We start from the raw sequence: 26,338 nt of genomic DNA on the forward strand, positions 1-26,338 counted from the left end.
ACCCTGGCTTCCCAGAGCTGTCCAGAAGGTTTTTCTCATGAGAATGCTTGCAGAATTAAAGGGAACTTTCTCAAGCCTATTTGTGCCAGTGACAATAAATACTAGAGAAAATGACGAGAATCATTGCTATATTTTATTTTGTGGACCTAGACTGGCCTCAGCAATCACAATGAGGGATTTTTTTCTGGGGGAAAAAGCATAATCTTCAAGATATTTCATGTCAGGAGCTGGTTTGAATGGGTGTGAACAGGAAGGGGACTGAGTCAGGAACCCAATTAACTGGGACTGAGCCTGGCCATTTCCTGGTCCTCTGGGCTGGACTGGGGTCTGGGCAGTGATGGGTGGGGCAGCCAGCCTTTCACAGAAGAGGTTAACAGCTTGGCATTGTGATTGAAACCTTTCATAATGGACATTCACTTTAGGACCTCCTTAGACCAATTGAGGAAGTTCACACATCTTTGTGTTATTGTTCCAGTCTGGCCCGCCAAAAAACCGCCTGGGAGCAGTTTATCTTTCTCACCAGAAGGAAAAGAGCTGAGAAGTTGGAAGTGTTGGCCTATGTGGCCACTCCTCAGGCTTCAGAGATGGGAGTCTCTTGGGGGTGGGGGGTGTGTGTGTGTGTGTGTGTGTGTGTGTGTGTGTGTGAGAGAGAGAGTGTGTGTGTGTGTATGTGTGAGAGAGAGAGAGAGAGAGAGATGGGGGCATTACTCCCACATTGGTACAGATAGTCACCTTGTGACTTTATAGGGGTTATGTGACTTGCCCAGGATCACACAGTTCATTGGTGTCTGAGGCTGGATTTGAACTCAGATCTCCCTGATTCCAGGCCCAGTGCACCATCAGCTGTCTCCTGATCCTGTGAACCTTAAGTGAGGATAAAAAGTGTGAGCCTTTAACCCTTTAGGGCTCACTTTAAATGCACTCATCTTAAGGGTGCTTAAGTGGGTTAATACCCCCTGCATCCTGTAATTCTTTCTTCCCTAGGGGAGGAGTTTCTTCCCGCTTTTTTCCTTTCACATTTTCCCCTGTGATTGCATCTGTTAGAGGGCTGTGGGTGTAGAGACTCTCCCCATCAGCATAGCATCTCTGTAACTTTGGGCAGATAAATAGAGCATTTATTAAACACTTACTGTGTACCTGTCCCTGCACATAGAGGCTATAGGGGAGAAGCAGTGGATGTTTCATTTTCCAGAGAGGTTAAGTAGTTCATCCCAGGCCACACAGCCTTCTTAGGTTTCTAAGTTAGTTCACATTGGCTTGATCTCCACTGTACTATGATATGGGTAACATGTTTAAAAAAAAAAAAAGACAAGAACGAATGCAGTTGTTCTGGCTGTTGGTATATATGATCAGGTCTCCCTTTCTTCTAATAATCGCTTTTCTTTGTTTCTTATCTCCGTGAAGGAGGGAAGCTCTTGGCTTGTCTTGGCACAGAGGATGGTCCCAGATCTTAGCCCCAAGCCAGCTGTTGCAGATTCTTTGGACATGTTGGATTTAAGGGAACAGTCCCAGGATCAATGTTTGCCCAGGATGTTTTTTCTATACTACCTTTGCTCTGGTCAGCGTAGAATAATAAACTAAACAGGCGGGAACCTGAAAGAAAGTCCCCTCCCAATGCCCCAGCCAACAAAATGTGAAACTCTCCTTAACTTGGAAATTGCTTCTTCTTTATGGTTTATGACTTGAAATTCATTGTAATTGGAAAACAAGTTCACAAGGGCGTCACCCTCTATGGTCCTTGCCAAAGCCGCATATTTGTTTTATGTGTATAAGTTTATGGGGCTGTTCATAAATCCTTCGGAGCTTGGGCTAATTCATTTCCTCTCCCCCAGTGAGACAGGAGAACCACTTGCTAAGCCATATTCTTGCAGTACTATTTCTTTGTCCTTTCCAAGAAAACAGTATCTGTTACTTGTTCCCAATGAGAAGTGTATTTTCTTTGTAGAAATGCTGAGGTTAGGGATGAAGAGCCTGCCAGGCCTTTGAGGACCCCTCTCTGTGCCACACAAGGGGGACGTCCAGCAGAGAAGCCTTGGCCAAGCCCCTTTCATCCCTCCTGGCTGACTCCTGCTTTCCTATAAAGCAGAAGCAATGGGGACCCCCTATTTATCTCATGGCTGGGGGTGTGAGGCAGGGGAAGAATGTGTGGATATTTTCCTAACCCCAAATAAGGACACTGGGTTTGACAAAGAATTGTTTCTAGTCCTTTGATTTCTGGGGGACAAAGGGTTGGAGCATTTGAAGTCAAGTTAGGAGTGCCCTGAATCCTGTCTGCCTCATGGAGGGGCAGGATGGCCATTAGTAAGTGAATCTACAAAGTGCTTTGAGCCCCTCCTTTGTCTTTTTTTTGTCTGAACCTGTGAAATTATTGGTTATAGAGAACTGTCTTGTATGTAAGTATGTATACACTTCTTCTTCCCATGATGTTCCGAAATTCACCTGTAATATATAGTCTTTTAAAAAAGATTTTTGAGTTTAACCAACACTAAATAAATGGGCATTTCCATACCTTTAGTGAAAGAGAGAGGAATGTGTATATGGTCAGAGAGCTTCTCAGGACACTGATTTAGAGTAGGAAGATGCTTTGGAGAGCCTCACTAGTCCACCCTTCAAGGATTCTGAAGCACTTAATACTCGGAGGCTCCCAGGAAGCCTTCAAGGGAGGGGCTGCCAGTATTCACATTTTTCACATGAACTTGGCCCAGGTCACAGAACTAGTAAGTGGATGAAGCAAGTTTTGAACCCAGATTATTCTGATTCCAAGTACTGTGATCTAACTACTGTGCCACACTGCCTGTCAAAGAGAGATGGTAGATTCATTGTAGAGTTATAGGGAGTCACAAAGCTTGCTCTGTGAAATCCAAGCCATGTAGGGGTCACTGGAAAACCAATGTGGAGGGGATTTGTATAAAGATTCTGCTTCTGTCGCATCTTGGTGCAGTCCAAATAACAAATAACCGAAAGGCTGTGGAAGAGCTTTTAGTAGGGATAAGTAGAGGACGTCAGGCTGCCGAGCAGTGAGGACCCACGTTCTCAAAGCCATAGCCAAGGCATTACTCTCTAGGATGTGTTTGCCTGGAAAAGGAGAAGAGGCCGTGTATCAGGAAGGGATGCCTACCAGACGTGACCAACCTGGGCTGGGCAGGTTCTCAGTGGAAGAGGCAAGAGAATTCATCCCCAAAGATCTTGCAGGCAAAAGGAGGCTGCAGCAGTCTGTGGTGCAGGCAGGCCCACCTTGATGGCATCATGTTTGCACTTCAACTCTCAGGCTGAAAATAGAGGAATTTTAATCTTAAAATGATTAAGATTAATCTAGTTAATCTAGACAAGCCGTGGCTCACATTGGAGTGCTAACCAGGCAGCCCCAGTTCAGATCCTGCTTTTCCCCCTTTCCTGAGCCTCAGTTTTCCCATTTGTAAAATGGGGGAAATAATATATATAGTATCCTCTTTATAGGGTTGTTGTGAGAATTAATTACTGTATGTAAAGCACTTTGCATACCTTAAATCAGGGGTTCTTAACCTATTGAATTTTTAAAAAATATTTTAACAACTATATTTTACTATAATTGGTTTCCTTTGTAATCCTGTGTAATTTATCTTATTCACTTAAAAACATTCTTCTGAGAAGGGATGAATTCAATGACAATAATAATTGACCTTTATATAGGCCCTACTGTGTGCCAGACACTCCGCCCTGGGAGGAAGCTACCATTATTTTCCTGCTCTGTGATAATAATAATGCCGATAACTAACATTTCTATAGTGCTTATTGTATGCCAGACCTTGCCCAGCAAATTCCATCTCATGCCCATCAGGATACCCTCCCTCCATCCCCACAGCCCGATGGGTTAAAGGACCAGAGATGGCTGATTATGGATGAGATCACAGATTTTAAGGGTCCACAATTCATCCTTGCTAACTTTCATTCAAATTGAAAATCAGTGTTACCAGAATTCAATGAGGGTTTGGTGTAGAAACAGGATATGAATTTCCCAGAGGCTTCCAAAAAGGTGACTGACTCCCCAGGGTAGGCTAAAGCAGTCGGCCCCACCCTGCATGGAACATGTTTTCAACAACGCCTCTTCTTAAATCTGGTTTGAAATAGGCTTCTGGGCCGCCCCCACTTCCAATGAACAGCCTACTGGCACAGTGCTTTTATATGCTATTAAGCGGTATTTGTTCCCCTGCACTTAGCTCTTTATGCAGCTTCCCCTGCCCCAGTTTTCAGAGGAAATAGGCTTTGTTTTTGGGCTTCCATCCCTCCACGCCCAGGCAGCCCCAGCTCCAGGAGCCCCTTTGGTTAGAGGCACGAAAAAACCTGTTGGCTGCAAATTGACAAAGCAGGCTTGCCCCGACTGCTCTTACTTGGCCCTCCAAGGCTCAGTTGGAGGGGCTGATGCATTATCCCAGGAATTTACCCATGCAATCTCCCCTTCTTTGTTTTTACAGGAGCACTTTGCTAAAGCAGAGAGATTAGACCGGTAAATATGATGGGAATGAAGGCCCTTTGGATTGGGGATTTGTGGGGTGGTTTTGTAAACCTGAGCTTCCACGTGTGTCCCAATGGGGTTCTCGTGATCACCCGCTCCTTTGCCTCCAGCCACCACATGTTGAGGGCAGCAGTATTTGGCAGGGGCTGAGAACTTACAAGACCATAGACAAGGATCCAGGGAGCCAAAGCTGGAAAGAACCCCAGAGGCCATCTAGGCCAAACCCCTGTTTTACAGATGAGACTGAGGCTGGAAGAGATGAGGTGACTTAGCTGAGGTCATACAGGTAGTGAGCTGCCCAGCCAGGATTCTCCCTCAGCATCTTTGACTCTGAGGTGAGCCCCCTTCCCACTGTGCTGGGGGCACCAGGAAATAGTGAATGCAGCCAGCTTCTGGGAGAAACTCAGTTCTGGTAGGTGAGAGGAAATGCTCATCGAATGATGTCAATGCAAGACTGAAACCTCCAAAGTCTGATTTGGCAGGTATGGGTCCTCCCTCTCCCATGGCAGATTTCAATACCTCAAGTCAATCAATGAGCATTTATTAAGCACTTACTGTGTGCCAGGCCTTGTGATGAGATCTGGGGATGCCAAGAGGAAAAAATCCATTCCTTGCCTGGAAGAAGATCACATTCTAATGGGGATAAAATGTGTACATAATGTAAAACTACACAGGGAGTAGATGGGAGGTAATCTTAGAGCTGGGAAGGGTGACGAGGACGTCCTACAGAAGGGATGACTTGAGCTGAATCTTCATAGATGAGTCTTCATAGAGTTTCCATGACCAAGATCATTTTCCAGTATGGGACCAAGCTCGTGGTGCTGAGCCCCTTCTGAGCTGAGCCAGGCTGGTTCTGAGAAGCCGCCATCACAGCCTGTCCAGCTTAGCAGGGCCTGCCAGAGCTGCCACTCTGTGGGTCAAGCTATCAGGATCCCAAGCTTACCGCTATCTTGTGAGGGAGTCCAGAGGGAGACTCTCACAGAGGGCAAAAGCGATACAGACCCAAATGTTCGTCATCGCCCACCTTGCACACTGCCTTGCTCCGGTTTGTTACTGGGATTGGATTCTTGAAGGTCATCTACTTTGAGCATACACTCCCCTGGGTCCTACCAAGCTGGCCAACCATGGTGTTAGAACTGTTAGAACCTTCCTGAGCTACAGTAGCCCCTTTGAAGAGCAAGCTTCCAGTCTTTATGCCCTCTGCCAAAACACTGTCCCTGCAAGTTGACCAGCAGCCAATGAATATTTTTGGTGACAGCAATGAGGAGTCACAATCAGCATTAGTGAATGAAATTCCCATATCAGTAAAATTATATATATATATATATTGCAGTTCATAGTGTCATAGTGGACTTTATTAATTTGTTTACTTTTAGTTTACAAGATTCATTACCACAATTCCTTGAGTTTCAAATTTTCTCCCCCCCACCCCCACCATGGCAGCATACAATCAAGTATAGTACCTGCAAATGCTTTCACATGAGGCATTAGTCAGGTTATAAAGAAGGACTGTAACAGATGGAATGAAGAACGGGAAAGAGGGAACAAAACCAAACAAGAAGACGAAAAAGGCCAGGTAGTTTGCTTCACTCTGGGTTCGATCTCAGTTCTTTCTCTGGATATAAACATCTCTCTCCATCATGGGTCTTTTGGGTTTGACTTATGTCTCTGGATTGCCGAGAACAGTGCAGTCTATTAACGTTGGTCGTCACACATACGCTGTGTCTGTGATTGCGTACAAATTCCTCCTGGCTCTGCTCTTCTCACTCAGCATCAGTTCGTACAAGCCTCTCTATGTACATATGAAGTCCATCTGCCCCTCATTTCTTATTGCACAATAGTATTCCATAGCATGCATATACCACAACTTCTTCAGCCATTCCCCAATTGGTGGGCACCCCCTTAATTTCCAGTTCTTTGCTACCGCAAAAAGAGCTGCTATAAATATTTTTTGTACATATGGGTCTTTTTCCCACTTCTATGATCTCTTTGGGATACAACCCTAGAAGTGGTATTGCTGGGTCAAAGGGTATGAAATTATTTATAGCCCTTTGGGCATAATTCCAGATTGCTTTCCAGAATGGTTGGATCAGTTCACAACGCCACCAACAATGCATTAGTGTTCCAATTTGTTCACATCCTCTCCAGCATTTGTCATTTTCCTGTTTTGTCATCTTAGCCAATCCTACTGGTGAGATGTGGTACCTCATAGTTGTTTTGATTTGCATTTCACTAATCAATAGTGACAGAGCATTTCTTCATGTGCTTATAAATATCTTTAATTTCTTTCTCTGAAAAATGTCTGTTCATATCCTTTGACCATTTATCAATTGGGGAATGACTTGTATTCTTATAGATTTGGCTCAATTTTCTGTATATTTTAGAAATGAGTCCTTTATCAGAGACATAGGTTGTAAAAATCCTTTTCCAATTTCCCACCTCCCTCTTAATCTTGGTTACATTGGCTTTGTTTGTACAGAAGTTGTTCAATTTAATGTAATCAAAATTATCCATTTTGCATTTTATAATGCTGTATAATTCTTGTTTAGTCATAAAGTCTTTCCCTCTCCACAAATCTGACAGGTAAACTATTTCTTGTTTTCCAAGATTGCTTACAGTATCAACCTTTATACTTAGATCATGCACACATTTAGTCTTGATTTTGGTATATGGTGTTAGGTAATGGTCTATGCCCAGTTTCTGCCATACTATATTCCAATTTTCCCAGCAGTTTTTGTCATAGTGAATTCTTATCCCAAAAACTGGGGCCTTGGGATTTATCAAACAATAGATTACTATAGTCGTTGACTTCTGAATCTTGTGTGCCTAATTTATTCCATTGATCCACTCCTCTATTCCTCAGCCAGTACCAAGCAGTTTTGATGACTGCTGCTTTATAATAATACAGATTGAAATCTGATATACCTAGTCTACCTTCCCTACCATTTCTTTTCATTAATTCCCTTGATATTATGGACCGTTTATTCTTCCAAATGAATTTTGTTACTATTTTTTCTAGCTCTATAAAGTAGTTTTTTGGTAGATTGATTGGTATAGCACTAAATATATAATTTAATTTAGGTAAAATTGTCATTTTTATTATATTATTATTATATTAGCTCGACCCAGCCACGAGCAATTGATATTTTTCCAATTAGTTAGATTCCATTGATCCACTCCTCTATTCCTCAGCCAGTACGAAGCAGTTTTGATGACTGCTGCTTTATAATAATACAGATTGAAATCTGGTATACCTAGTCCACCTTCCCTAGCATTTCTTTTCATTAATTCCCTTGATATTATGGACCATTTATTATTCCAAATGAATTTTGTTACTATTTTTTCTAGCTCTATAAAGTAGTTTTTGGTAGATTGATTGGTATGGCACTAAATATATAATTTGATTTAGGTAAAATTGTCATTTTTATTATATTAGCTTGACCCAGCCATGAGCAATTGATATTTTCCCAATTAGTTAGATCTGACTTTATTTGTATGAAAAGTGTTTTGTAGTTGTGGTCATATAGGTCCTGGGTTTGTTTTGTCAGGTAGATTCCCAAATATTTTATAATCTCTACAGTAACTTTACATGGGATTTCTCTTTCTATCTCTTGTTGTTGAATTTCACTGGAAATATATAGGAATGCTGAGGATTTATGTGGGTTTATTTTATATCCTGCAACTTTGCCAAATTTATTTATTGTCTCAAGTAGTTTTTTACTTGATTCTCTAGGATTCTCTAAGTATATCATCATATCATCTGCAAAGAGTGATAGCTTGGTCTCTTCTTTGCCTAATTTGATTCCTTTGATTTCTTTTTCTTCTCCAATTGCTATTGCTAACATTTCTAGTACCAGATTGAATAAGAGAGGTGATAGTGGACACCCTTGTTTCATGCCTGATCTTATTGGAAATGCTTCTATCTTATCCCCATTACATGTAATATTTGCTGATGGTTTTAAATAGATGCTACCTGTTATTTTAAGGAAGGCTCCATTTATTCCTATACTTTCTAATGTTTTTAATAGAAATGGATGTTGTACTTTGTCAAAAGCCTTTTATGCATCTATTGAGATAATCATGTGGTTTCTGCTAGTTTTATTGTTGATATGATCAATTATACTGATGGTTTTCCTAATATTAAAGCATCCTTGCATTCCCGGAATAAATCCTACCTGATCAAAGTGTATTATTCTTGAGATAAGTTGCTGTAGTCTTTTTGCTAATATTTTATTTAAAATTTTTGCCTCTATATTCATAAGGGAGATTGGTCTATAATTTTCTTTCTCTGTTTTATCTCTTCCTGACTTAGATATAAGTACCATATTTGTGTCATAAAAAGAATTTGGTAGGACTCCTTCTTCACTAATTTTCCCAAATAGTTTGTAGAGTATTGGAATCAATTATTTTTAAATGTTTGATAGAATTCACTGGTAAATACATCTGGCCCTGGAGATTTTTTCTTAGGAAGATGACTGATGGCTTGTTCAATTTCTTTTTCTGACATGGGGTTATTTAAGTAATTTAATTCCTCTTCAGTTAATCTGGGCAACTTGTATTTTTGTAAATATTCATCCTTTTCCCTAAGACTGTCAAATTTATGTGCATACAATTGGGAAAAATAAATCCTAATTATTGTTTTGATTTCCTCTTCATTTCAGGTGGATTCACCCTTTTCATTTTTGATACTCATAATCTGGTTTTCTTTCTTTTTTTATCATATTGACTAAGGTTCTATCAATTTTATCATTTTTTTCATAAAACCAGCTCTTAGTTTTATTTATTAATTCAATAGTTTTCTTGATTTCAATTTTATTAATCTCTCCTTTGGTTTTCAATATTTCTAATTTAGTATTTAATTCAGGATTTTAAATTTGTTCTTTTTCTAGGTTTTTCAATTGCATGCTCAATTTATTGACCTCCCTTTTCTTTCATTTAATTATGTATGCACTCAGGGATATAAAACTTCCCCTAAGAACTGCCTTTAATGCATCCCACAAATATTGGTATGTTGTCTCATTATTTTCATTCTCTTGAATGAAATTACTGATTGTTTCTATAATTTCTTGTTTGACCCACTCATTCTTTAGGATTAAATTGTTTAATTTCCAATTAGTTTTTAGTCTGTCTTTCTGTGGCCCTTTGTTGCATATAATTTTTATTGCATCATGATCTGAGAAGGATGCATTTAATATTTCTGCCTTACTTCACAGAATTGTGATGTTTTTATGCCCTAGAGCATGGTCGATTTTTGAGTATATGCCATGAACTGCTGAGAAGTATATTCCTTTTTATCCCCATTCAGTTTTCTCCAGAGATCTGTCATACCTACCCTCTCTAAAATTCTGTTCACCTCCTTAACTTCTTTCTTGTTTATTTTGAGGTTGGATTTATCAAGTTCAGAGAGGGGGAGATTAAGGTCTCCCACCAGTACAATTTCGCTGTTTCTTCCTCTAATTCCTTTACCTTCTCCCCTAGGAATTCAGATGCTATACCACTTGGTGCATATGTGTTAAGTAATGACATTGCTTCATTTTCAATCGTGCTTCTTAGCAGGATATAGTTTCCTTCCTTATCTCTTTTAATTAGGTCAATCTTTGCTGTTGCCTTTTCTGAGATAAGGATTGCTACCCCTGCTTTTTTTTTTACTTTAGCTGAGGCATGATATAATTTACTCCAACCTTTTACCTTTACCCTGTGTGTTTCCCTCTGTTTCAGATGTGTTTCTTGTAAACAGCATATTGTAGGATTATGATTTTTAATCCATTCTGCTATCTGCCTCCGTTTTATGGGAGAGTTCATTTCATTCACATTTATAGTTATGATTATTATCTGTTTCTTTCCCTCCATCCTATTCCCAACCCTGTTAATGCTTATATTTTTCCCCTCCTTCTCCTTTCCCCCCTTAATAGCTTTCCTTTTGACCACCACCTCCCTCAGTATTCCCTTATCAGGCCCCCTCCCTTTTCCTCCCCTTCCTTCTTACTTCTTTCCTCCCTACTAACCACCCCCCCCCTTTCATAGCCCTTTCCCCCTCCTACTGCCTGTAGGATATTTTTATACTTAATGAAGTATGTTATTTCTTCTTCGCACCAAGGGTGACAGGAACAAATCTCATGCGAAGCTCCTCACCCTCCCCTCTTTTCCTCTAATATGATGCATTTTGTGTCTCTTCTCCATAGAGTCCTATGCTTAACTGGTTGTTATTCCCTCTTTGCACCAATGAGGGAAAAGCTCATATGATTCTCATCTTCCTCCCTTCTTTTCCTCTGCTATATTGTTTTTATGCCTCTTTGTGTGGCATAATTTACCCTTTTCTACTTCATTCATTCCTCTTCTTCCATTGCAGTCCCTTTGAAGCCCTTAATAAGATTTTTTAAATCATCATTTTGTGTATTTTATACTCATACCCTCTACTTGATTATAAACAGTTTGCTCTTATTAAATAACAGAGTGTGTGTGTGTGTGTGTGTGTGTGTGTGTGTTTTCCTTGTTTACCTTTCTATGTCACTCTTGTATCTCGTAATTGGAGGTTGAATTTTCCATTGAATATTCCACTGCCTCCAATCTTTCAGTGTAGAGGCTGCCAAATCCTGTGTGATCCTCACTGTGGTTCCTTGATATTTGAATTGTTTCTTTCTGGCAACTTGAAGTATTTTCTCTTTTACCTGGTAGTTCTGGAGTTTGGCCACAACATTTTGAGGACTTTTCAGTTTGGGAACTCTTTCAGGAAGTATCCAGTGCATTCTCTCGATTTCTATTTTACCCTCAGGTTCTAGTATCTCAGGGCAATTTTCCTTAATGAGCTCTTGGAGAATGTTGTCCAGGCTCATTTTTTCATCATGATTTTCTGGTAGGCCTATGATTCTCAGATTATCTTTCCTGGATCTGTTTTCCAGGTCAGTTATTTTTCCATTGAGATATTTTACCTCTTTTTCTAATTTTTCTTTCTTGTTGTTTTGTTTGACTAATTCACGATTCCTCATAGTGTTATTTGTTTCAATTTGGTTGATTCTAGTTTTTAGCAAATCATTTTCCTTGGTTAGTTTTTGGAGCTCCTTTTCTATATCATACACTTTTCTTTTTAAGGAGCTGTTTTCTTAATCGTAATGTTTTTCTAATTCTGCAATTTTGACTTCAAGAGACTTATTCATTTTGTCTTCTATCTCTCTCATTTGGTTTTCAAAGCTCCTTTTGATCTCATCTAGGAGAGCTTTCTGTGCTTGGGACCCATTCCCTGTTGATGTTCAGCTGTGGGTGTGTAGTCCACATTGTCTCCCTCTGAGTTTGGTTCCTCCCTCTGAGGATAGTAGGACTCCAGAGTCTTTGTAGTCTGCTTTCTACCCATTTTGAGGCAGGGCCCTTGCCATGCCCTTCCTCTAGGGATCCCAAGCCTTTACTGTTGAGGGTTTTGCCCTGGGGCAATAGTTACTATGTTTTCAGGGTGAGGGGGGGTTGGAGCAGGTGGAGTTCACTCTGCCATCCTGGTCCTTGGAGGTCCTGATAGGTGCTTTTTTTTTTTTAATTTCTGGGCTATGAAGTGGTAGCCCCAGGAGTATTTGCTGTCTTGGACAGGGGCCCCTGCATTTGGTTCTTACCTTGCTCTTTCCAGTACCAGCCCTTTGGTGATAGGCCTGGTAGTGGCCCTTGTAGTTAGTGGGATGACTTGCCCCCGCCCCCCCCCCCCCCGAGTTGATCAGGCCTCCTCTCAGGCCTGCCTCTGTGTCTGTGGGCTGCACCTTCTGGGCCTGCCTCTGCCTGAAATAATATTTTTACATTATTTTTTTGAAGGGGCGAAAGCAGGGCAATAAGAGTTAAGTGACTTACCCAACGTCACATGGCTAGTAAGTGTTAAGTGTCTGAAGCCAGATTTGAACTCAGGTCCTCCTGACTCCAGGGCTGGTGCTCTATTCACTGTGCCACCTACCTGCCCCTACATTTAAAAAAATATAAAGTAAACCAAGACCATGAATATAGTAAAGATGTAGTCTGAGATCAGTCAAAGAAGGATCATAGGGACAGAGATATAACTTGGTGGTTCAGTGGATGGAGAGCTGGGCCTGGAATCAGGAAACTCTGAGCTTAAATCTGGCTTTAGATAATAGCTGTGTGACCTTGGACAAGCCACTTAATCTTTGTCTGCCTCAGTTTCTTCAACTGTAAAATGTGAATAATAATAACCAAGAAGATTGTTGTGAGGATTAAGTGAAATAACATTTATAAGGTGCTTAGCATAGTTCCTGACAAATAGTAGCTTCTTAATAGAGGTTTATTTCCTTCTTTCCTTAGATTTAGTGCTAGAAGGGATCTATGAAGTTATCTAGAGCAAAGGTTCTTCGCCCATTTTGTGTTGTGGACCCTTCTGGCAGTCTGATGAACTCTGTGGACCCATTTCCAGAGTCCTGTTAAACAAAATACATAAGTTTACCACTGAAAATAATTTTATTGAAATGTATTTATTAAAAATTATATATTTTTAACTCATGAATCTAGGTTAAGAAATCCTGAAGTACTCATTTATGTATTAGGAAACTGAAGCAAAGGCAAGTGATCTGCCCAAGGTCACTGGACACAGGACTCATGTCCTCTGTCTCTAAATCCATGGTTCCTCATAATGCGTCTCAGATCTTACTTCTGAAGAAGGGAGTAAAAACAGGGGGGCAGTAATTGTAGTTTGGTTTGAAATTGGGGGAAAACAATCAGGCACAAGAAGAGAGGGGCATGTGAGGTGGAGAGTAACCAGATGGAGCATGAGAGTTGGATGGGTGGGGATCCTTTTGGTTCCTCTGTTGGATGAGGCTACAGAGGATCCTTCAAACTCAGCTCTTCTGTGAATCTGTGAAAGAATGGGGAAGGAGAGGTGAAGTCAGAGACTGGAGGCCATGTATGGATTAACCAATCAATAAGCATTTATTAAGTACCTCCTGTGTACCAGGTACTGTCCTGGGTGCTGGGGGTACAAAAATGAAAACATCCCTGCCCTCAAAGACCTTACAGTTTCAGGGAGATAATTCATACATATATGAGTCTATACAAAACACATAGCAAAGAGACACAATGTAGCCTTGGATGGGATGGAGGAAGGGTCTTGTATACAGAAGACTGTAGGTTTGATGCAGTTAGCATTAAGGAAATATGGTGGGGCATAGGTCACTGGTTTGCAGCTTTAGAATGATGACCAGGAAGTGGAGAAGGGGCTGCACCTGGGAATTCTGTTGAGATACAGAAGTGAGTGACCTCTGCTGTACCTGAGAAGGCAAATCTAGGCTCGAATTAGGGATACAATGCTAGAAAGTATTTGGAATTAGGCCAAATGCATGACAAAATGAGAGTATTTTTTGACCCAGAGATGCTTCTACTAGGGCTGTGCCTCAAGGAGGTCAGTGACAGAAAGAAAGCCCCCACATGCTATCCGATGCCTAGAGCAGCCCTTCTTGCAGCAAAGAACTGGAAACAAAGTCAATCAATGTTTATTGATCAGGGAATGGTTCAGCAAATTATGAGATGTGACTATAATGAGTTGTTACTGCTCCATAAAAAAAATTTGAATATGATGAATACAGAGACCCTTAGATTTAGATGAACTGATGCAAAGGGAAGCAAGAAGAACCAGGGAGATTCCCCCAGCCACAGAACATTCAGAACCAAGCATTGTCAGATTATTCTGGCCAAGCTTGCATCCCCCAAAAAAGGGAAGAGTAGTGACCTCTTAGCAGTTCTTTGCAGAGATAGGGACCCATACATGTGGAACACTGAAGACTATGATAGATTTTTTTCAGCATGTTGGTTAGTTTTGCTGAATGATTTTTTCCCTTTTTTTAATCATAAGGGAAAGAGGACCTTATGCAAATGGGTGTTAAAACAATGAAATCAATAAAAATTATTTTTTTTAATCTAAATATTTAAAAAGATGCTGGTTGGAGAATTCAGAATTCATATACTGTCATCTCCATACCACAGGAAAAAGAAAAATCTCTTGCTCTTCCCCTCCCCCAGCTAATTACTGAACTCATCCTGTTGACTTAGGCTTCATTGAAATGGGTGTGAGGTTTGCATGCTGACTTATTCTTTTTCCATAACCACTGATCTGACAGCGGAAAAACAATTGTGGTAATATTGCTTTTAAAAATATGTATACCCCAGAATTGAGTTTACAGAAAATAGATTCTTTCCAAACGCACCCCCTCCCCCCAAACAAAACACATCTGACTTCTTTATTTCCTTCTGAGCACCCCCTGTGTTTGTTGTTTTAGCTCTTGATCGAGATGAAGAGAGTGAGGATGCACAGACTTCAGTGTCTGAGGATGACGGGCTCTCCGACTCCCAGGTATGGGAAGTTCTACATCTTGCCCTGAATGATGATGTGTCCTTCCCCTATGCTGGGGCTGGGGATTGCTTCCCTTGGGATGGGGGTATTGCTAACCGATATCGATCTCTCGCCCTTATCTTGAGTAAATAAAACCATATTGCTGGGAATCAAATCTTTAACCTTACTGTTGGAGATGGGATAAGAGAAGGGCACCGAGCTGGACTGCTGAGTCGGGCTGTCTTTGGCAGATGTAGCCATGACATTTCGATGACATTTCAGACATGGAGAGAGTAAATCCAGCCGGAGGTAGATGCAGCTAAGCCCCAAATATTCCTTCATTGGGAAAACTCTGAATGGCTTAGTTTGAACAGTTGTTCACTTTAGGTCAAAATATGCCCTTTAAAGATGGACAGCATGGTCAACTTTCTTTTCTTGACCACAACATTCTGCTATAAGTAGGTGATATTGTCAAGAATGAGTTTGATTGGTTCTTCTTAGTTGGTGTTGAGATGTCATTTCTAGAAAAATCCTTTTGTTAAGTTTCCTGCTTGGATAGTTTCGACCATCTCCAACTTTGATTTATTTATTCATTTTAGTGGGGGAGGGGATTAGTGACCTGTGGTTTTTATCCATGAAGGGAACTCCCAGTGTGGACACACCCTCCACTGTTACAGATTGGTATTGTGTCTATGACTTATCATCTGACAGAGTTGCCTAGAGTACTGAGCAGGCAACCTGCTCATGGTCTCACAATTAGGTTACATCACAAACAAAACTCAGACCTAGAATCCCTGTTTCCAAGGTTGGCTCCAAATCCATCAGGTCAAGCTGCTTTTCATCTCCTAGTTCACACTTGATAGTAAGATTGAGCTTGCAATCATTCTCTTCATAAATTCCTCCACTTCCACATTTCCATTTTCTCAAGATGTCAGTACGTCAAGGGCCTCTGATCTCATGAGAATCACCTGTATATGGAACTCCTCCCACCAATACACACCACAACCCATCTGTAACTTACCATCTTAGATGGTTTGCTGAGGCCAAGGGAGCTTAGGGACTTGCCCAGGGTCACACAGCTGGGAAGTGGCAGAGGCAGGGTTTAAATCCATTAGGGATAAAACTATTTTTGAGATGGAAAATCAATGTTAAAAGTACATTTATTTCCTACCTGAAAACAAGTTTGTTTTAAAAGATATATCAGTGAATCTGTGATCTTTGATCTGGGGGTCATTACAGAACATTACAGAATAGAACACCTATTCTGCTTCTTGGTCACATTTCCCTTTCAAGCCCCTGCGGGACATCTGCCCAACTGCTGGGGCTCTGCCCAGAGGATCGGTTCTCTAGGTGGCAGTGCAGTTCCCCGTTCTGGCCACAAGAGCCCCATAGAGCCAACCTGGGCTTCTCCAAGGCCACGGCGGGGCAAGGGGGCGGGGTAAGCTGTTCTATGCTAAGTGGCTTTTGCATTCAGTCCAGTGACCTACTGATTCAGTTGTCCAAGGCCCAGCTAAGCTACATACAAAGAATATTTAAGCCCAGTAAGCCAACCACTTGGCAATGAATCCTTTGGCCACAGCCACCCAGGAAAAAACCAAGCCATGAGCAAAATATATTTTTCAGGACCTTGTTGTCCTACTAAGTGTGTGATCTGGGACAAGCCACCTCTCTGAGGCTCAACTTCCTCATCTGTAGAAACAAAGGGGCTAACCTCTATGACCTCTCAAACCCTCTCTGAAGTTCAATGACAACTCAGCTTGGATGTGGTGGACAGGAAGGTTTCAGTGGCATCCAAGCCTATCTGGGCATGTAGGGGGCACCTGGGGATACACTGGGTAGAATGTTGGACTTGGAGTCCAAAAGAACTGATTTTGAATCCTACTCCAGATACTCAGCTGTGTAACCTCCATCGAGTCATCCTCTCCCTTAGCCTCAGTTTCCTTATGTGGAAAATGAGCATAATTATAGCACCCACCTCCCAGGATTGTTATGAGGCACAAATACAATGACACATGGAAAATGCTTTGCAAACCTTAACACGAAAATGGAAATGCTGTCATCATCATCACCCTTATTCATGTGCTCTGTCATGTCCTTTCCTTATTGCACACTGGCCTTGGTATTTTCTCTTTCCATTCCCTGATTTGCCGGAGGATTCATTTGGTTTTCAATGACTCTCCTCACAAACACTGATGTGCCAAGGAATGGACACTATCGGTATTTCCGTAGCCTCTCTTAGGCATTTTTATGATTAAAGGAATTGCTATCCTAATAAGCTAAACTGAAGTCAGGTCTTCTAAATGTAATAAAGAGCATTAAAGAGGCAGCTGAGCCTCCTTCCAGGTGTAACTCTGTGAGTCTTTCCTCCATAGTCCATTGAGAGGCAGGCAGTGTGGCTTAGTAGAAAGCATGCTCAGCCTGAAACCAGGAGGCTTTAAGTCAAAGACCTTTCAAGAAACTTATTAATCTCTGCATTGGGAGGCAATTCCCGTGACTTTTCACAATGTCAGTTTCCTCATCTACAAATTGAGGGGTGGGTAATAATAATTACACTATCTCCCTCGTGGACCTGTCATGTGCAAAGCATGGTATAAATCTTATGTCCCACCAGAAATGTAAGTTGTTACTTAGTATCTTTTTTATAATAATATTTGTAATTATTCGCTACTTGAATAAGTTCAAATACTGCTTCCAACTCTCTTTTAAAAAAGTCCACCTTGGGGATTTTCTTTTTAAAGTAGAAGAGGATTTTGTTTTCGAACTACATTGGTTTATGTTATACATTTCAGAAGTAGCAGCCAATGAAAACTGCTGCTAAGAGTCTCACCACAAGGCAGATAAAGAGGAGAGTTGGGTTTTGGAGCCCCACTGGTGTCCCTTTGACAGCTCTTGCTCACGTCAGGCTGAATTAACTTGGTATTTTAGAAAAAGGATTTTGGAACTTTTTTTTCAAGTTGAACATAGAAATAAAGCAAATGGTGTTTGTGTCAATGAGAGGCATTTGAACTTTCCGCACTTGAAGATTAGTCATTTCTCATTTTTCAAGCCTTTCCCTGGAGAATCTCCCATTTCCTGATAAAGTCATTCCTAACACTTCTATCCCTGCCACTCCCCCCATGACATTATGTCTATTTTGAATATGCTTTTATATACAGATATCACTCCCAATATAATGTAAACCCCTTGACAATAGGGGCTCTTATTCACATTACCCAGTACAGTCCCATGCACATAGTCAGAAATTCATAAAAGCTTGTTGGTTGTTGATTGATCAACCCAAAGTTTCATCTTGCAACAAAAAAATAGGGACACATTTGCTACTAATCAGAATGGAAGACAACTTTTCGTTGCTTTGCTGAAAATTACATCAACCACTCTCATCTGTTTAAATCGGCCAACATTTATTAAGCACCAACTATATGGCAGGCAGGGGGTTAGGCCCCGGAAATGAGTCGAGTCAACAAATACTTATTAAATGCCAAATATGTGCCAGGCATTGGGCTAAGCTCTGAGGATAAAAAAGACAGGCAAAAATGGGCTACAAAAGTAGGCGTTTTGCAGCTGCCACTCCCATAGGGTGTGCCTTCTTTTGGAAGAAAAACTAATCCCTGGAGAGGTAAATCATTATACTCATATGACTCCTTAAGGTTCGTGAAGTGCTTTACAAATATGATTTCATCATATCCATATAACAACCCTGGGATTTATTATTAGTATTATTGCTATTATTATCCTCACTTCACAGATAAGGAAACGGAGGCAGAAGTTGAGTGACCAGCCTAGGGTCACACAGCTACCGGTAGTAAGTATCTGAAACCAGATTTGATTTCAGGTCTTCCTGACTCCAGGCCCAGTATTCTATGCACTGCACTACCCTACAGTATCAAATACCAAAGACACGGAGGAGGGAAGGCGCACTAATAATTAGGAAGATCCAGAAAATCTTGAAGGAGGTGACTCATGAGCTGAAGCTTGAAGGAAATTAGAAATTCTTACATTCCAGGCACAGGGATCAGCCTATACAAAGACATGGAGGTAGGATGATGAGTTCGAGGAAGTTTTTAAGTCAGTTTGCCTGGGATTCAGAGGATGATTTTCTTCTTTTCCTTTTAAAGAACCTAAAATAAGGTGCTTCTTTTGACAGTCTCACCAGTAATCCCTGCTTCTTCCAGTTCATCACCATTCAGTAAATTATTCATCATCAGTTTCCTAACAATAAATTAAAGAGACCAGGATGGCGGAACTCTGGATCTGGGTTTCTTGTGGTTATCACAGGGACTGAACAGGAACCTGCCCAGCGAAGTAAATTAATGAAGTCATGGGTTTCTGGAATTAAGTCACTAAATTATAGCCCTTGAATAGACCCCGGGAGAACATCTGGTTACGCCTCCTGCTTTTAGGAAGGCCTACATTTATAAGCCATCCCAGACATATGGATGGTGAACTGAGCCTGAAAGGTCTCTAGGGAATCAGGGAGCTAGCGTGACCTGCCTTCCCTGAAAGCCTGTTTGGTTGGTAGCTATGTAATGAGACTTTCGAGCTAATCACCATGCAAAATTGCATTTTCGAAAGTTAATTCTACTCCCGAAATCAGAAAATCAGGTGCGCAATTTTCTTCCTTTAATTATGAAAATATCAAGCTCTCAGAACAGCACCTGATGTGGCCATCTGAGTCTGTGGAAGTCCATTTGAAAAAGCAACGGCATTTACCTGTTTTCCACTGGATCTGTCAGGTATCTCCATATCTCCAGGTACACAGAAAAATATGCATTCCTAATGAAGGCAAATGCTTTACTCAGAGTTACAACCACCTCAAAAGAGGAACTCTGAATTGTTTCCTAAAAGCTGTAAAACCCAGATATCCCAGACAGACAGGACTTCTTATGTCACCTCCACAATACAGCAAGCAATACTGTTTACCCAAAGTCTGACTCTGGGCCCCTTGGCCTGAGGAAAAGATGCTTCAGAAAATCCCTGCCACTATCAATCTCTGATGAGCATTGTTGGCCACATATTGTACCAGGAAGACAATCCTGGAATGGGATAGGAGCCTGTTGGCTTTGGGATATGCAGACCTGTGAGTGGCTCTATTGATCTTGGTCAGTCACTTTAAAGATGGGTAAGGGAAATTTGACTGGGAATAGAGGTTAGATGGTATAAATCTGTTCCCCACTTTTGAGAAACCAAAGCCAAGCGCCCAGTGCCCAAGTGGGAACACATCTTTATCACCATTTTAATAATTGTAATAGTGATCATATCATAATTGCCATTTATATTATGGTTTGAAGGTTGCAAAGGGCTTTATAGATATCTTCTCATTCAATCCTCTGAGGTGGGTCCTACAGGAAATACCAGACTCATTTTACAAATGAGAAAAGTGGAAGTGAAGGTCACTGGACTAGTAAGTTTCAGGAGCAAGATTTGAACCCAAGACTTTCTACCTCCAGCCATTTGTCTCATCTCCCTACTTGAAAGAGAGAATGTAAATTCTTGTGAGGACACAGGAAAACCAGCCTCTAAATCTCATCAGTTTTATAGATTGGGTCAACACCTTGACCTAAACCTGCCTATGAGTTAGGACCCCGTGGTTATAGCTGAGCAGCTTTATTGATCTTATGCATGGCTCACACTTCCAAGATGTCATCAGATGTAGAAAATACAGACAGTCCTTGCTTTATGTCAATAGACCATTCTGTAGACCTTTATGTAAAGCATTTCTTATATAATGTGAAATTGCCAGCAGACATGGACAAGGGAAGGAGGGAGGCAGGAAGTGGGCTGTGCACCCATGGAGGGATGGGCCTAGTGTACCCCTGAGGGAGGCACCGGGTGCACCCATGGAGGGAGGGCCCTGCACAAGGTTCAAGGACAATGTTGAGGCTGAGGAAGACATGTGGAATAAGACAAAGGTCTTCTCTCTCTAGGTACCACAGTTCTTAAGTCAAGTCCTGTCTCCGGCTGCATGGGCAGTCTCTGGACACTTCAATTCTTTTATTTTCACTTAGGGGACCATTTTTACATTTTTAAGGGCTTTTTTGGGTGGTGGTGGGGAGGCCAGTAAGTGCTGGGGCAGGCAGAGAGAAAGAAAGAACACAGTACTGTGCAGTGAAGTTAACTTAGGTGTTCTTTTGGAATGTAGATTTCTTTCAGAATGCTTTCCACAGAGCTGAATTTCTGTAATGTGAATTTATATAAAGTGAAAACCGTCTGTACCCAATACTTAGAGTATTTCAAGCAACTGCATGGGGCTTTCCTTGATTAGACCATCAGCACCCATGTCTTGAATCAGCAACACAGAAGGAAAAGAGTTGGTCCCAGATCTGAATGGGAGCCGTACTTCCATCCCCAATGATAGTGATGGCCACTAGTATTTAATTAGCCTTTTAAGGTTTGCAAAGCATTTAACACACATTATCTAAGATGAGCCTCACGCCAGCCCAGCAAGGTGTTATTATTCCAGCTTTACAGATGAAGAAACTGAGTCAACTCTTAAACCTTTATTAAGTACCTCCCTTGTGCCAGTTGGACTGGGGTGTGGCCATTGCACATGCCACAGCTTCTTGGAGCCATAGATGGGAGTTGGGTGAAGGGGAACACCAGAGGTGGATGAGTGGCCCCACACGAGAGGTGCTGGTCCCTCCTGAACACCCCCCACACCCTGGTCAAACTGTCTCAGCAGATGTGGTTAGCCTCGAACCCACTGGTGAGTTAGGGGGTGTCTACCCCAAGCACATGAAAACTTCTCCTGGTGGCCAAAGCAGGCACTGGGGAGTGCTAAGAGCTTGATCAGGCATGGAAAATGCCAGCTCCATCCACTGCCTCCCGGCTACTCATCCTAACTTTTGTAGAGACTTATATATGTTCACATTTTCTCCCTACATAGAATGTGAGCTCCCTGAGGAAAGAGATCATTTAATTTCTGTTTTTATATCTCAGGACCTAGTTTCATTCCTGGCACATAGTAGGAGCTTAAGAGATGCACATTTATCAGGTTTCTTCATTGGGCTAAGAGGATAGTCTTGCCTGGCTAAGGGTGCTAGAGAAGTATCCTCTCTCCATTAAGAAGCCAAATAGAAATCATGTTGTCCAATCTCCAAAACCTATCCCTTGATCGTGAATGTTTAAAGCAGAGAGTATTGTAGGAAGTAACTTAAGGAAAAAATCCCCAATCTTTGCTCCTATCATGGCATGCTTGCTCTCCCCTTCCCCCTCCTTCCTACATGTAGTCATCAGAAACAGATCTTGATGTAATAAAGTCCAATTCTGTGGCTTCTATTGTAATGCAGAGAACAATCCCTCCATCTACTCCAGCCAAGCCTGGCCTCCAAGTCATTGAGTACAATCATGGGCCACTGGGAACTGTGGAGAATTCCACTCAGAGTTGCATCTTGTCCTGTCCTCTTGGCCCTGACCTCAAAGCGTTTCATAAGAAGCTATGGTTTTCCCGGTGATCTGGTTGCACCCCAGACAAATTACGCACCATGCACCCCTTCCAGGAGTTATCTTTTCAATATTTTGCCAATTTCTCCTTTCCAGCTTTTGTCTAGTTCCCAGGACCATAGATTTGGAGCAGGAAGGAAACTTCACAGTCATTCAGTCTTACCCTCTTATCCCACAGCAGAGAAAACTGGCACCCAGAGAGGGTCAGGGGCTTATCCAAAGTCGCACAGCTAGGAAGGGGCAAAGCCTGGACCACAAAACCAAGCCTTCCGCCTCCCCAACCAGTTCTCACTCCACAATGCCACTCTGTCCCCAAGTTAATCTCTCATTTTAAAGTCAGTTTGTTATCCTGGATGTGTCTGAGGAAAAAAAAATTAAATGGGGGAATTTCATTCCTATCCCAGGATAATTTGTCAGTTATGAGGACGATCAGTGGCTTTTATTTTTTATAAGCCCTATGTTTTACCCATGTAGTAGAAACCCCATAGAAGGGGAGAGTCAGCTGGGTTATTTTTAGGACCCTGCCTCATGGTTTCATCTCTTTTTTTTTCCTTTTGCGCGCCAGAGAGGTTCCTGGCTAACTTTCCCATGAGTTTTTAACCTCTTGCTAGGCTTTGCTTATGTAACAGGAAACAGGCTGACAGGAACAAACAAACGGTAGCATTTCAGGCACACGCACACAGAGTAGCGGTTGACTGAAGAGAGGGCTGCCCTTCAGTGTCTCAGAGGCGAGATAGGCAGACAGTGGGTCAGTGGGCGCTTTCTTCTCTGGGACCTGAGAAATCCACCAGAGCCATGATTTAAGGCCAAGTGGCCCCTCCAGAGATGAGCTTCTCATTGTAACATTCCACTGGGAAAAGGGCCATGTCCTGGGACTGTGGATTCAAGTATATTTTTGCTCTTTCTCCAACCCTCAAGGCAGGAGTGATGTGTAAACTTCAGGAGAGGGATGACATTGGAAGAATTGAACTGGTCCAGAAACTCGCCAGAGAAAACTGCCAGTTTCTACAGACAGACAGAAAAGAGCCGGAGAAGCCTGAGCAAGTAAGAGGGTTTCTGCTTGGGGGCCCAGGTTTGAAGGGACGAGGAGGGACTTTTCCACCTCCCTGTTTGATTCGGCAGAAGAGTGTGTTTGGTGCAGTGTCTGCTAGGGATGGGGGCATCCTTCACTGGCCACTGGGTGCTATCTGTAGGTTACAATGGGGAGGGGGTTGCATGACCCTTTCATGATAAAAATACTTTATGTCACCATCTCATGAGAACAGGTTTCAGAAAGTTTGGAAGCCTTTCTGACCTTGATTCCTGCATCCTCAACCTAAGTTCATTCAGGTTGCCTGGCAAGTTTTTCCAACTAGCATTGAGACGTTTCTCCTTTTGGTAGGAGGGTTTAGAGAGTGTGAATCCTGAGATAAAAGCCAGAGACAGGTGCCTATGTGTCACAAGGGGCAGATACATTTGTTAGTGTTTCTAATATGTGCCCCCCTCCACCCTGAGTACAGTCATTGGAAACAGATGAGCAGAATGGGGGTGACTGAACCCTGGTGGTATTTTTACAGAAGACACCAATGGGAACTTGTCAACAAGGGTTGGCCAAGGACAGAACCAAAAGGGAGTTTTCCCTAGGCTATCATGTGTCTGAACAAGAGTCCTATTGTTTGTGGTTAAAACTGGAGGCAAGGGGGCATTCTGTCCATGGCTCTTGGAAGGCGGGATCCAATGGTATCTTGGGAAAGTCAGTGCGGGTGGATTCCAGCTGTCTTGCTAGTGATATAATATAACCATTTTCCTGTGCTTTGTATTTTTAAAATATTGTTTTTGAGGCTTCACACTGAATCAGGAAGGCTCAGGAAGGGGGATGAGGAATTCCTCCATCCCCAGAATTCCATTTCCAGTGCTTTGAGAGCTGGGTTTGGGAGGAGGGGGTGGGGAAAGCCACCCTCTGCTTCAATCCATCAATGCCGGGTGGGAGGACTTTCTTCAGGAAGGGATGGAGATGAGATACTGGGGGAGGTTCCTTGCTGGTCTGTTCGATAAGACACACTCACATCTCTTGCAGGGAGACAGGAATTATCACAATTGCCGTCTCCAAAGGAGAATAATTGACCAGTTTCCAGTTCTTATGATTGAGCTGTGGGAGAGGTGCCTCCTAGCAGGTCGCTGGTGCTAGCAGGACTCTCTGGCTTTATGGGTAGCATCAGTCTGGGGGCTCACACATGTGTGAGGGTCAGTCACTGAAGGGAGGCCAAGGCTTGATGGGTTCTTCATGGTAAGGGAAAGGACAGGGCTTTGAACCCTGGAACTCCAGTCAGTGAATAAGCATTAAGCACCTACTGTGTTCCATCCCCTGTGCTAGCTTCTGGGAATGTCCCACAGCCAACAAACATTTATTAAGCAACTACTATATGCTTGGCACCTTGTGGTTATTGGCATACAACAACTAGAGTGGAGCAGCTCCTCTCCTCAGAGAGGAGGAAACAAACATTCATGCAGAATTCACAAGATTTATTCAGAACCAGAGCAAGGGATTTTGGCAAGGGGGTGAGGAGCACAGTCAGCTGGTCAGGGCTGGGAGCAAATCAGCAAAGACTTCATTTAGAAGGGATGGCTAGAGACAAACTAGAGATTCTAAGAGAAGAGATGAGGAGGGAGGGCACTCCAGATGGGAAGAACAGCTAGTGCAAAGGTGTGGATATGGGAAATGGAGTGTTCTATGTGAGGAGCAGCCCGGAGGCCAGACTGGCCCGACCTCAGCATGTGTAGGATGGATACAGATCCCCCAGGGCTCAGAGTATGCCTATGGCTTCATTTGAGGGGCTCACCGAAGCATGAGTTTGAGACATTGAAGGGAGACCACATTTGGATGGATGGTGTCTTTCCTCTGGAATCCTCTCCAATTTATCCTGTCCATATCTTCTTTGTACAAAGCTATTTTTGTGTTGTCCCCCTCTTGAGAATATGAGCTCTTTAAGAGGAGGGATCATCTTTCTTCTCTGATTCTATCTACAGAGCTTGGCTCATAGCATGGCACATTATAAGGACTTAAATGCTTTTTCCATCCATCCATCCATCCATCCATCCATCCATCCATCCATCCATCCATCCATCCATCCATCCATCTATCCATCCATCTATCTATCCATCCATCTATCCATCCATCCATCTATCCATCCATCCATGTATCCATCCATCCATCCATCTATCTATCCATCCATCTATCTATCCATCCATCTATCCATCCATCCATGTATCCATCCATCCATCCATCCATTCATCTGCACTGTTGGAGGGGCTACAGAAATTGACAAGGTCCTAGGACCATTAACATCTAACATCTATGTTGAGCCATTTAGGGATGAGCTGGTCACTGGAGGATTTAGGATGAGAAAATGAACATGATATAGTGATTCTGAGATCCAAATGCAGTGAAATAATTGAAATTAGTCAGTTGGGTTTTTCAAGTAGAGGAAGAGACAGCAGTTTAGTGGCCTTACAGCAGAGATCACAGGGGACCTCAGCTCCGTTGGTTACTGGTGGATTATTCCAATTCTCTAGACTATCAGCCCCACTCTATAAAGTGAGCTGTTAGCACATCATCATCTTCTGCTTCTCCTCCTCCTCCTCCTTCATCATCATCATCACCACCATCATCATCCTCATCTTCTCCTCTTCCTCCTCCTTCTCCTCTATTGCAGGAATTTGTTTTGCATGACTATACATAACTTAATGAGTTTTATTTTTCCTGCCTTCTCAGTGGTAAGGGAAAAATAGGAAAGGGAGAGAATTCAAAACTGAAAATAAAATAAAAATTGGATTTAAAAAATACTATAGGTTTGTAAATAAGATCATAGCTCAAGAACTGGAGACCTCAGAGGACAGCTGGCACCGTCTTGTTTACAGATGGAACTGACCCGGAGAGGCTGAATGATTTGCTTACCTTCACAATGATGAGCATTGGAGGCAGGATTTGAACCCGGGTTCTCTGACTCCATAACCAGAGTTCTTTCTCACTATCTCTCATTCTTAGTTATCAGCACCGTGGATAATATAAACATTTTAGAACTGCATCATTTCTGTTAGTGGGAAAGAATGATCATACTTTG

The 26,338-nt window shown here is 42.2% G+C and overlaps 1 protein-coding gene across 1 annotated transcript in view; it reads left to right on the forward strand.

Moving 5' to 3' along the window:
• RAPGEF5 (Rap guanine nucleotide exchange factor 5) overlaps positions 1 to 26,338 on the forward strand; it is a 245,401-nt gene that overhangs the window by 102,324 nt on the left and 116,739 nt on the right. The window contains exons 8-9 of the mRNA XM_069088737.1: positions 14,746 to 14,819; positions 23,157 to 23,282. Coding sequence (XP_068944838.1) covers positions 14,746 to 14,819; positions 23,157 to 23,282 — 200 coding nt within the window. The remainder of the gene's footprint in view (positions 1 to 14,745; positions 14,820 to 23,156; positions 23,283 to 26,338) is intronic.

The sequence above is a fragment of the Petaurus breviceps genome, unplaced genomic scaffold, assembly GCF_028583685.1.
Source record: "Petaurus breviceps papuanus isolate PSGF00001 unplaced genomic scaffold, PetGlider_PUasm1.0 185, whole genome shotgun sequence".
NCBI classification, from domain to species: Eukaryota; Metazoa; Chordata; class Mammalia; order Diprotodontia; family Petauridae; genus Petaurus; species Petaurus breviceps.